General features: G+C 34.9%; 1 protein-coding gene across 1 annotated transcript; it reads left to right on the forward strand.

The window, feature by feature from the left end:
* Positions 1-1792: 1792 nt before the first annotated feature.
* GGTG_01113 (hypothetical protein) lies at positions 1793-2536 on the forward strand (the record flags this gene model as incomplete). The annotated part of the gene is made up of 2 exons (XM_009218873.1): positions 1793-2033; positions 2190-2536. Coding segments are annotated over 2 exons (588 nt in total), but the record flags the coding sequence as incomplete, so codon positions are not given.
* Positions 2537-12929: the final 10393 nt, after the last annotated feature.

Here is a 12929-nt window from a genome sequence, read left to right on the forward strand (position 1 = left end):
GGCTATCGATAGCATACACCTTTAACCAACGGGGCAAACGGAACGAACGAATTAAGCAATAAAGCATTACTTCCGGTGCTTTTGCTGCAAAAAAGCAAAACGATTGGGCGTTGTTATTGCATTTGGCAACGTAAGTGCACAATATAAACGTGCATTTGGGGTTGCAAAAAACCCCGGCGTTTTTTGCTAATAAGGTTTTACTTACAAAAGCTTTATAACTTTCGGGTAATTAAAAAAAAACCTTTAGCAACGGTTAAAATTAAAGCGGAGGCTTTGGAAACAATTAAAAAGCAAGCCAAAAAATTGCTAAAAAAAGCAAATAATATATACAAAAAGTATTATAACAAAAGCAAAACCCCGGTGCTTTTTGGGGTAAACAATTGGGTATTGCTAAATACGGTAAATATTAAAATAAAAAGGCCGTTAAAAAAAGCTATTGGATAAATGGTTGGAACCTTTTTAAATCCTAAAAATGGTTGGGTTAGCCGGTTTGGCGTTTCGGTTAAAGCTTCCGGTAAATTACCGGATATATAACGTATTTCCAGCAAATTTATTGCGGGCGTTTAAAAAAAAGCCCGGCGAAAAACCAAAAAATAAAAAACCAAAAATTAAAAAAAAAAAGGATTGCTTTAAAGTAAAAGCTTTGCTAAAATACAAAAGGCCTTTGCAAAAACGAAAATACCTGGTTAAATAAATAAGTTACAATAAATCGGAAAATTTGTAAATCCCAAAAAAGGATATTACGAAAAAAATTATTTAAACGTATAAAGCAAATTTATTGGAAGCGAATTTATAGGATAAAAAAAATACCGAATTTTAACGGGTAAATACCCGGAAAGGACGGGGGTATTACAAAAAAAAATAACAAAGGCCAAAGGAATGGCCCAAAAAAATATTTTAACGTGCTAAACCGGCTGGCCACCGGGAAAAAACGTAAAAAAACCCGTAAACGGTTTGTAATAACCGTAAAATATCGTACTTTATAAACAAAAAGTTAAATAAAAACGGTATAGTACGGGGAACGCCCTAAATTAATGGTACGATACATTTAAATTTTAAAGGATATGCAAAATGTAGCATATTTCGAAAAGCCCGTAAAGGGCATGCTTAGCGCAATACGCCAAAGCAATTACCGCATTTTAAACGTACGTTATAGTAAAAAATATTATTGCTTGCCCGAAAAAAAAGTAAAAAACCTTTAAATGGTACGGCGAACGGGCTTAAACGTTCGGGTAACGGCAAATGCATATCGGCGGTATTTAAACCCATTGGGGGGCGAAAAAAAAGCATTTTAAAATTATTTATTAAAGCATTAAAACCTAATTAATAATTAAAAATATTGGAATTTCGCAATGCTATAAAAATAGCATAACGAAAGGAAATTATAATTTTAATTGTAACAAATTAACGAAAAAAATTTAAAATTAACCACCCTTTAAAAAAGGAATACCAATAATTAATTAAAAAAATATATAAAAAAAATCGATTAAATGCCGTATTTAAAAAAACCAAAACTTTCGGAAATTACGTCCTTTTCGCTAGCGTTACAATTGTTGCCGCTAAAATCGTCGGCGCCAAAAGCAGCACTTCCCGGCGCCAATACGAACGCCGTACTTTTACGAAAAACCGCGCGATTGTAAATTTAAATATTCGAATGCGCCGCAATCGTAATAAAGCTAACGGCAATACCATTAAAAAAAATAACTACACTTTTTTCGAAACGTTTAAAAAACGCCTTTATTTCGTTAAAGGAATTACCGATGCTAGCCAAAATTTAAGCTTACTTTTTTGTTTAAACGGCGATAGCGTAAAATTATTAAAAAATGTTTTAAATAGCTTCCAATATCGCAGCGCTAGCAATTTTGCGCTAAATGCGTTTTTGGATAACGGTTTAACGTTTGTAACGCGCAAATTGTTCGGCCAATATGGTATAAAAGGATTTGGCTTTTTAAATAGCTTTGCGGGCGCAAAATTGGGCTTTGGTAAGCTTTTCGAAAAGCTCCGGTATCGTTTCGGGCAATTGCTTGTAAACGGTATTTAAAATTTTGTAAAGGTTTTGGGCCATTTTCCAAAACCATTTCAAAAGCTTAACGCAAATTTTGTTACCAACCACGTTTTTGCAATAAATATATTTGGAGGACCCCGTACAATTATTAAAGCATATCGGCATACAAGGGTTAACGGCATAGTTTTAATATGCTTAACAATTAAAATAGCGGCTACAAAATACCGTACGTTCCGTATAATTATCCTTAAAAAAGGGCAAACAAATAAAATTCCAATTATTATTTTATTGGAAATCGATAATTTCCCGCAACGGGAGCGCGTTGCAAATATTTATATAAAACGAAAAAGAAGCAATGTTCGTTTTAGGGGCAGGTTTATTAAAATCGAAAGCGTTGCGGCGGCATTTGTTGCGCGTTTTACGCTTTTTTTCGGCGGAAATCTTTTTGCCGCAGCGGTTAAAGCCCGCCGGGGGGTTATCGGCAAAACGTTTGCGGGAATTTTAAAAGGTTGCAAGCGCAAAAGGGCTTAATAAACCCGTAACATTTAAAAGGTTTACCGGAAGGTTACCGGTAAAGCAATCGTTAAAGATTTAAAAAATTAAAAATTCCGGCGAAACCGAATCCGAATCCAATTAAATTACGATAGCTAAAAAGGATACCGGGGGGTCGCCAAAAAGGGCTAACGGGCTGGTTAAAACCGAAAAACCCGAAACGGACACCCGAAAAAACACCATTTTCCTTACGTAATTAAGTACAAAGGATAACATTTATAATTACCGGTTAAGTTTAAGTATTTAAAAGGAACGGCTAAATACCGATTATTTACGGTTACAATCGTTAAAATTGTTAAAATGGTTATTAAATGCACAAAAAGGAAAAAAAAAGGGTTCGTAACTTCGAATGGGAAAAAAAGCCTTTTATATGCCGGTACGAACCCATTTTTCCGGATGCTACAAAGCTTTATAACCGGTTTCCCCAAGCATTGCCGGGCATTAAAGCGGTTTAGCGGGATATTATAAGCTACCGATTACCTACGGGGTTGCACGCGCGGCACAAGCGGCTTAAAATAAACCGTATCGAAAAAGGGCAATATATTAAAAGCACGGGCAAAACCGCCCGGCAAAAAGCGGGAAGCGTTAAATGCACGGGCGAAACCGCCCGGCAAAAAAGGAAAAAGGGGGCGCTAGCAACCAGCCGGGCACGAACCCCCCGGGGACATGCCGGCAAGCTACCGGTATCGCGGCCAAAGCATAATAGCAAAATTAAAAAATAAAATAAAGCTTAAATTGCACGAAAGCGCTTAAAGCGCAAAAAATTTAAAAAATTAACCCCGGGTGCCCGAAAGGGCACGAAAAAAAAGGAGGTTAAAAAAGGAACAATTTTTGTTGGCGATAGCACTTTTGGTAAGAAATTTACGGAAATTTAACAAAAGAAACACCGCATCCAGCCCGTAACCCGGTAACTACCCGCTTTTGCACCGATTAACCCTTAACATTTGCTTTTTACGTTAATTCGGCCCGGTACTTGTTGCGAAATAATTAAAAAAAAATTTCCGTCCATTAGCTACAATTTCCGGCTTTTCCTTTTAGCTCCGGTACGGTTAGGTTGCGAATTTCCAATATTGCTTTTGTAATATCGTTTATTTTTTCGTTAATCGTTTAAAAATTAATAAATGGTTGTAGCAAAAAGGAAATCCTATTATTCGTTAAAAATTTAGCGAATTTTCCATCGATTTTTTTCTAATTTTAACCTTTTAAAATTGGTACGTAAAGGTTCGAAATGGTTTTTAAAATCGTAATTACCATTCCCGTATAATTGTTGCTACTTTAACGCTATTTTAACGGTTATTAAATCCTTAACTTTCCGGTAACCCAAGCTAAATCGATAATAATGTTTTTGCAATAAAAAGCGGACTTTGTTGCCGCGTTTCGGCGAATTATTAATTGTATGCTTTATAATTTTGCTAAACCAACCAATTTAAAAGCCCCCGCGTGCATCGGTGCGTTTTTTAAACGTTTCGACATTTATGCTTTATAATAAAGGTTAAAATCCTTTACTATTAAATTATTGCTTTTCGGTTTTTTTCCGGCAAATTCGTTAATAAATATTATTTAATTTATAATGGTTATGCTTTCCGAAAACGGGGAATAAACCGACCAAATCGTTATATTTTCGTTTTAAATGCCGATCGTAACTTTGTACCAATCCGGTTTTGCTTTATAATTTAAAATACGTAGCGTTAATTTAATATAAATAATTGCTTTGGTAATGGGGAAAAAGGGGGGAGCAAGTTATAATGGTAAAAAAAAGGAAAGCGCGTTGCCTTTTTTTTGGCGGTTTTAAGGGGATTCCGGTAGGTTGCCGTATAATCGCTGCGGGGTAAAGTCGTATATATATTGGATTAGCTTTTTTCCGGCTTACAACGGGAATTTAGCGTTCCTTTTCAAATTTTTTGGTAGCTTTTATATCGCCAATACGTTGAAATTGCTTTTTTTTGCCAATAATGCGTTAAATACCTCCGGTTTTTTCGTTACGTTCCATTTAAAAACCTTAAGCATTGGTTTTTTCGTTAAAAAGGTCCTTTTTTGCTTTTGGGGGGGGGCGGTAACGTTAACGCTTTCTTTTTGTATAACTAAGTGCTAAAGGATTGTATGTTATTAAATAATTGGAAAAGGGTAAGGCTTTTTTGGCTGGCCTTTTTTATTACCTCCCGTAGCGGTAAAGGGGACGCGGGTATCGCCGGGGAAATGGGTTTCGTCGGGGGGGTTCGCGGGGGGGGGTGCGGGGGGGAAAAAGCTTTGGAATGCGTAAGCTTTAGTTTTTTATAAATAGCGTAATAATTGCGTTTTTTCGTTTTACCGTATAAAATTTTTTAAGCTTTTTTACAAATCGTTCGGCCGATTTTAAGGAATTTCTTTTTCGTTTTGTAGGTAAAATTGGTTAAAAGGAAGGTAATTTTAATTTTGCATCGATTTCGTTACGTATAAAGGTTTTTTCGGTCGGCGGGGTTGTATTTCGAATTGTTATTGGTATTTAAAAAGAAATCGTTGCAAAAGGGCTATTGCTTTTTTTTGTTTAATTGGTTCCTTTTTGCTCCCGTATAAAAGCTGCTTTTTCCCGGGGTAAAAGGGGGAATTTTGCCCGCCCCGCTTCCGGCGGCGATTCGGTTTGCAACGATTTTAAAGTAAAAGTTATTGGGATTTCGTAATGGGTAAGCTTTGTAAACCAGGCTTTTTTTTGCGTTATTAAATTTGCTTTTGCACCGGGCAATGTAAAAAGTAAAATGGGTGTTTAGCTTTGTTGTACGAAATACAAAATGCCCCGAACATATTTTTCGGTAACTTTTTTGCTATTTCCTTTTTTTTTTATACCGTTTATCGTTGTATTTTTTTAATCCATACCACGCATACGCCGTAATTTGCTTGCATTGCATGCTTTTATGTTTTTAATTTAAATAACGGTAGCATTACGCCGTAATTAATTTAAAATTAAAAGGTTGGCATTGGTATGCCAACCTATTCCATCGGAAATAATCCTTTTGCAAATTTATTGCGCTTTTTAAATTTGCAACTTGGAATAACGCCGTTACTTTTTTTTTGCTACCTTTTTTTTTTATAACGAAACGGTAACCCGTTCGATGTTTTTATGCGGGTTTTTAGCGCTAAATGCTTTTATTAGCTTTAACTAATATTCCGCTTTATTTTTATCGTTAAAAAAAGGTCGGAATTTATTGGCTAGTAAGCCCGTTATTATTAAAGTTATCGTTGGTTTGGTAACTTTTAGGCCGTCCGTTTATCCGGTTGTATTTTAAACCGCAAAAGGCGCGTATTACGTTTGTAACCGGTTCGTTGCGGCGGGGTTGCCGTAGCTATCCGCAACCTTTTTTATATTTTTATTTATATCGTTCGTTCCCGGCCCGGGCCGGCATTTTTTTTTCGCTCGTTAACGGGTGCTAGCATTTCGGAAATGCAAACGAACGTTTTCCAACGGATACTAATAAACCGCTTTAATTTAGCCTTTACCCAATTCCTTATTGCAAATCCGCTTAATTTTTTTGGGTTTTATTTTTTTAATTTTTTTATTTCCGGTAACAATAAAAAATTTATTATTAATTGTAAATGCTATTGCCTTTTTGGTTTTTATCGTTTGGGGTGCTTTGGAAGCGGTTTGCGCTTTTGCGGTTATTTGGGCCCAAATTTGTTTTTTACCTTTTCCGTTCGCGGCCGCAACTTGTTGCGTTTAATCCTTTTTTTTTAATATAATTTTAATTCGTTCGAAAAATTGGAAAATCGTTTAGGTTGCGTTAGGGTTAATTGCTAAAATCGTTAAAATTGCGGTCGTTTGGTTGGTCGTTTTAACGTATCGAACAAATTCCGCAATAATTTCGGCGGCCGTAATTTTTTTTTTTTTATTAAGCAATTAAAGGTATTTTTTTGCGAATTGCATCGTTGCAATAATTAATTGGGTTTTTTTCGGGCTTGCGGTTGGTTTTTATCGTAATTGTTATTGGTTCGGGTAATTCCCGTCGCGTATTGCGTGCTTTAATTGGTTAAAGCCAATGGCCTTTTCCATTAACGCCGCAACGGCGCTTCGGGGTATTATCGAATTCGCTTAGCCCTTAAGCAAATTAGCGTTTCCGGTTTTCGTAATGGCTTTAACTTTTTTGTATGTCGTTGTCGTTGTCGCGCGCAAGCAAAAAACGTTTTTTTGTTTAAAATTTAATAATACTAAAACCAAATTAATCCATTTTAATAAAAACGAAAATTTGCCCGTGGTTTAATTTAGCAATATAACGGTAATTTTTAACCAAACGGCTAGGTTTTTCGGGATTTAGCTAAACGCCCGTTTTAATTTTAAAAAATATACAAAAAAAGCAAAAAGCAAGCAAAAAAAACAATAGCTAATATTTATTTAATTTATTTCGTTAACGTAAAGCAATACGTTTGCGAAAAAAAGGCTTTTTTATAACGTAATGTACCGTACGGCTTTAGCATACGGCGCGATAACCTTCCATATAGCCATACCGGCAACGGGCCGCTTTAAAAGCGCCGCCAAACAATTTTTAAAAAAATAACGCGCGTATTTAAAAACCATTGCCGGGGTTTACAAAGCCATTTCGCTAGCTAATTTCGAAATTAAATGTTTTATTCCCCCAATTAATTTGTATTTAAACGAAAAAGTATTAAAAGCAAAAAAAAAATGGGAACAATTTGGAATAAAAAACGTAATTCGAACCGGTACCAATAAGGTGCAATAGTATTTTTAATAACTAAAATATCGTAAAAAAATAAAAGTACCATACCCATTTAACCTGGCAAGCAAGGACCGGTAAGCGCAAAAATGGAACCCGTTAAAACCTTTTGGATTTAAACCCGGCCCCGCCCCGGCAATTACTTAAAAAGCAACCAGGATAAAAGCTAATGCTAAAGCACAAAAATTAACAAACCGAAAGCAAAAAAAAAAAGGAAAAAAATGGCTTAAAATCGAATGGAACGCTAAATGCAAAAAAATCCGCGTTATAGCAACGAAAGCAAACCCATTTCGGCCCGCAACCCCCGCGAACAAACCCAATTTCGACGGTTTAATGTTAAAAACATACCAAAAATTTATTAAAGCCCAAAACGCGATAGCCATTTAATTAAAAACGGAAAAATTGGGATTAAAAGCGTTTTTTTGGAATAAAAACGTTTTTAACGTACATACGCCCCGTTGCCCGTATAAAACCGGGCAACGGGAAATAGCATTTTACTTGCTTGCTAAATGCTTTTTTTATACCAAATGGAAAATAAGTTCGGGCTGGGAAAATATAAATTACCGTAAAGCATATTTCGAACGATAGCAATAAAAAACAAGCATTATTATTTAAATCGATACGGATTAAAACGGCCCCTTTTTGCCCCCCCTTTTTTTATTAACAATACGTTTAGCAATTAAAATAAACAAATTTAACGATTTTAAAATGGTAAAAAAAAACAACCAATTAAAAATACAAATACTAAAGGAACGAACCGCCCCAAATAAATAACCCAACGCCAAATTAATAACCGAATACAATTATTTTAACCATTAACCCAATATAAAAAAGTTACAATTATACGCTTAACTATACCCAATAACATTTAACAGCAAATTTAGGAACGAATTGCTGCTTTACATATCCTAACGCGTACGGATTTTTTCCCGCGCCATTTCCAGCACCCGGTTAAAAAACGCCAGGTTATTTTTATTATTACCTTGCTTTACAACCGCTATATTTAATTGCTTATATAAATTAAAAAATGCAAAAGCAACGAAAATAATATTATTACCAAAAAAAGACCGGCATTTACTAATTGCTAAGCTTGCGCAAAAGCGAATTTTTTAACCTTTAAATCGTTAGCAACCTTTGCAACATCGTTAGAATGCAATAAAGCGTTAAAAGCTTTCGAAACGTAAAAAGCAAAAGCTTAAAGCACCGATATTATATTGCCGGAAAAGAACCGTACAAATTCCAAACCAGCAATACCGGCACTTATAAAAACCTTAGCGTTAAAAAAAGAAAGCATTCGGAAACGGTTAAGGGTAAAACCAATACCGGTAAGCATTTCGAATTTGTTAAGCCCGTTTTTGTTAGTACGTTAAAACGTATAAACCTTAATAACCAATGCGTTATAAGCCATTTAGCATCGCATTATACCGTTAACAAACCGATAAAGCACAAAAAACCGATAAAATTAAAATAATTTACCAAATATTTGCAGCAATTACTTAACCCGAAATCGCGCATATTTTTAATTTTAAAAAGCAATTGGTAATATTTAGCAAAAAGCACGGCCGCAGCACGAGCTTTTTTAATAATAACGGGGTAAAATTAAAAAAAAATACGTTAGCAACCCGGCCAAATAACGGAAAAAAAAGGAAAAAACGATTTACCGTATTATACCAAATATTTTAATTAGCACAAAAACAATAAAATAATGCGTTCGTATTTGGAAAAATTAATAAATTAATAAATAAAAAAATTACCCAAAACCATAAAAAAACGAATTAATTTTAAAATAACAAACCGCAATTTTGCCAAACCGCTTTTTCCCGCTTTGCTTTTTACCCAAACCATTAAGCAAATAATTAATGCAATTTACGCAAATGTTACGCGCAAAATTAAATAATTAACCAAAGCGCAAATAAAAAAAAACGAAAAAAACATTTACGTTATTCGATAATAAAACAAAGTGCTTTCGAAAATTTCCGTTAAAGCGTTTATTACTTTACGGGTTAAAAATTTATATTGCTAAACGAAAAAATCGAATTAAAACAAAAAACAAAAATAATTTGGCGGTAAAAAATAAAAAAAAACGAATTATATAATTAGCGTTAACCCGCGCGTTGCCGTTATCGTTATTGCTAGCGCTAAAAAAACCGTTATTATTATCGGGCACTTTACCGGGGGAGTACGGGGAACGGGCTAAGCAAAAAAAACGTTAAAAGCAATGGGATCGGAAAAAAAAAAATAACAATTACCGTTTAACCATTATTACAAACGCCGTTACCGCCGCAATTAACGCGTTTAGCAAAATTAATTTTAGCCGTGCTTTTTTTTTGGAAAAAACCGTTAATTAGCATTGCAACCAATTAAAATTAAAAGTAAAATTGGAAATAACCGGAAACGAAAAAAAGGAAAGTGCAATTAAGCGCCGGAAATAAAAAGCGCGTTAAAAAAAATTAAAACGATAAAAATTAACCGGAAACAATGCAATAAAAAGGTAACGGTTAAAAAGGAAAAAGCATTGCATTAAAAAAAAAAAAATAAAAAAAAGGTAAAAAAAAGGGGGAAAAGGAAAAAAAAAAAAAAAGGAAAAAAATAAGCAAAGCAAAAGGAAAGCACCGGCGAAAAAGCAACTTTCCCGAACCCGCTTAAAGCCATTACGCCGGCGAAAAAAAGCATAATTACTTTCCAAACATAATTATTTACCCTTAACAAAGCTACAAATACCCGAATGGCAAATACAAAAAGCACCGTTACTTTAACGAAAGCAACCAAGCACCGGGCCAATAAAAATACGCACGAAAACGTTAATAAAAATAATTACCAATACTTAATTACATAAAAAAAATAACGATAAAGGATAAATTATACCATACCGGATACGAACCGCACCCGGAAGTATAACGCGGGGCCGGAAAGCGCAAAGCGTTAGCTTTACGCAATAACCACCCGGCTAGCCAAGCTTTTGCTTACTAACGGCAATCGCTAAAGCCACCCCAAAGTAATGGCGCTTTTTTAAAACTACATTTTTTATACGTTTTCTTTATAATTTTTCCATATATTAACCTTTACCTTTACTTTACCATTATACCTTTTTGGCCGGGGGTATAAGGACGCTTTTTTGCCGAAGTACTTATTAGCAATCGAGCGAACCATAGTAAACGGAGCCGGCGGTTTAATACCGACCCGGCACCGGTTCGTAAGCGCAGGGTTTTCCTTTTTAGGCCAAACCCAAGGGTTTCCCCCACGCAATACTTAGCAGTAACACTAAGGTCTTTCTTATAAACAAAACAGAGTATAAATATATATATATATATATATTAAACTTTTTTACGTTATAAGTAAAAATGGAAAATATAATTAGCATTACGCTTTTTTTGCGCATATACATTTTAAAACGCGCGTTTTTCGTTGCTATTATTAAAAAAGCATTTGGATTTTAAAAAAAAACTTTTATTTTTTTAAAAAAACCAAACGCAAAAAAGGTTTAAAAGGAAAAGCCGCATTTTATTTAAATTTAAAATTAATTTAAAGCTTTTATTAAATTATACAACGCGGTAATTAAAAACGGCACATTTTATATCGATTACTTTTAGCAAATCCATTTTGCAACAAACGTTTGCCCTAACGGATTCGGCGGTATATACTTTTAACTTTTACATTTTTTAAAAATTAAATTTACAAAAAAAATAACCAAAAACATTAAAATATGCGGGTTTTTTAACTTTTTGCTTTTAAAAGCGGAAAGGCGGTATTTTATTCCCAAGCTAAAAACATTTGCTATTATTTAAACCCTTATTAAGCTAAAATGGATTGCTTTCGGTTTACGGTTTCCCATTATGGTTTATACAAATTACTTTTCGATTGTGCAATTAATGTTATATGTAACTAAAATTTACGTTAAATTGGAGCTTTGGATTGAAAAGCTTATTAAATTTAATATTAAGCTAAAGCATAAGCCCAATAATGTATTAGTTATTTGCATTGCCGATAGTTTTTTTCGGTTTTATTACAAGTTCCAAAATACCCCCATTTAAATCCGGCACGATTTGGATGTAAAGCAACAATAAAAAGTTGCTTTTACAATAACAACGGGGGCGAAAGCGCCCATTATATTTTTCCTTTAAAGTTTTCTTTATTAGCTTATTTGCTTAATTATATTAGCTTAAAACTTTTTAAAAAATAAAGCGGTTCTTTTAAATACGGCATTTTTAAACATGGCATTAAAATTTAAGCTTTGGTACCAAAACGTTATCTTATTTTTTACAACAAAAATTTAAGCCTTTAAAAATTTCCTTAAATATTAATAACGCTTGGCGATTATGCGCTTTTTTAAATTTTGCATTTTTAATAAAGTTTTTTATAAATTCGAAACCAACGAAAGTTTCGCCAAATGCATTACCGCGGTTTAAATGGATAAAATCCTAAAATAAGCCCATAACTTTTTGTTAAAAACACGGGCAAAACCGCCCGGCAAAAAGCGGGAAGCGTCAAATGCACAAGCGAAACCGCCCGGCAAAAAAGGAAAGAGGGGGCGCTGGCAGCCAGCCGGGCACGGACCCTTTCGGGGACATGCCGGCGAATTACCGGTATTGCGGCCAAAGCATAATGGCAAAGCTAAAAGATAGGGTAAAGTTTAAATTGTACGAAAGCGCTTGGAGCGCGAAGGACTTAAAAAACCAACCCCGCGTGCCCGAAAGGGCACGAAAAAAGGGGAAGTCAAAAAAAAAACAATTTTTGTTGGAAATAGCACCTTTGGTAAGAGATTTACGGAGGCTTAACAAAGGAAACACCGCATCCGGCCCGTAACCCGGTAACTACCCGCCTTTGCACCGATTAACCCCTGACACTTTTGTAAACACTTTTTTAAAACCATTATAGCGAATAATTTCCGGGGGAAATATTAATGGCTAATTTGTTCGGTTAATATTGCAAGGACGTGCTGGAAATGCCTAGCTTGTTAACGGTGCGATCCCCGCGCATTTCGATTACATTATAAAAAATCCACGGTTTTTAACCCTTTTAAAATGGTTAAAATAAATTTTATAAACTTTATAAACCCTCCGGCTATTAACGGTTTTCGGTACATTTTTATAGCCGTCGATTACTTTAGCAAATTTACCACATTAATTGCTTGCAAAAAAGCGGATGGGCACGTTATAACTTAAACGTGGCTAAAGCAATGGTTTTCGATTATAAAGTGGCTTAATTCCATTTACTGTAACAACGGCTTACATTTTAAAAATGCCGGACTTTATTAGCTTATGCAGCATTACGGCATACAAATGTTTTTCGCCCCCGTTACGCATTTTTAAAGCGTGGAATAAGCCAAAAGGACGGTGCAATTTGTAAAGCAGCAATTAATAAAATGGGTGTTGGTAAGAGTCTGGTACTCTTGTTGAACGGCTCGGAAATTTCCTGTAGAGGGTGAACAAAGATCTTTATGATTTGGGGAAAAGTCTTATTATTGTGCACTCTTGTGTTGAGCATAAGGAAGAAGAACCTCTGGCGCCGAAGGGGTGCCAGAGGTAGGGTTTATATACAAGGGTTAAGGGGCCGTGCCCAAGCCACGGGGCTTACAAGGGCCCAAGCCTTATAATTATATCCTCCTTTGGCCCAAAACAAGTGAATCTTTTCTTTTATTGCATGCGCCGGAATATGATCCGACAATGGGGGCA

Source organism: Gaeumannomyces tritici (genome assembly GCF_000145635.1).
Source record: "Gaeumannomyces tritici R3-111a-1 unplaced genomic scaffold supercont2.1, whole genome shotgun sequence".
NCBI classification, from domain to species: Eukaryota; Fungi; Ascomycota; class Sordariomycetes; order Magnaporthales; family Magnaporthaceae; genus Gaeumannomyces; species Gaeumannomyces tritici.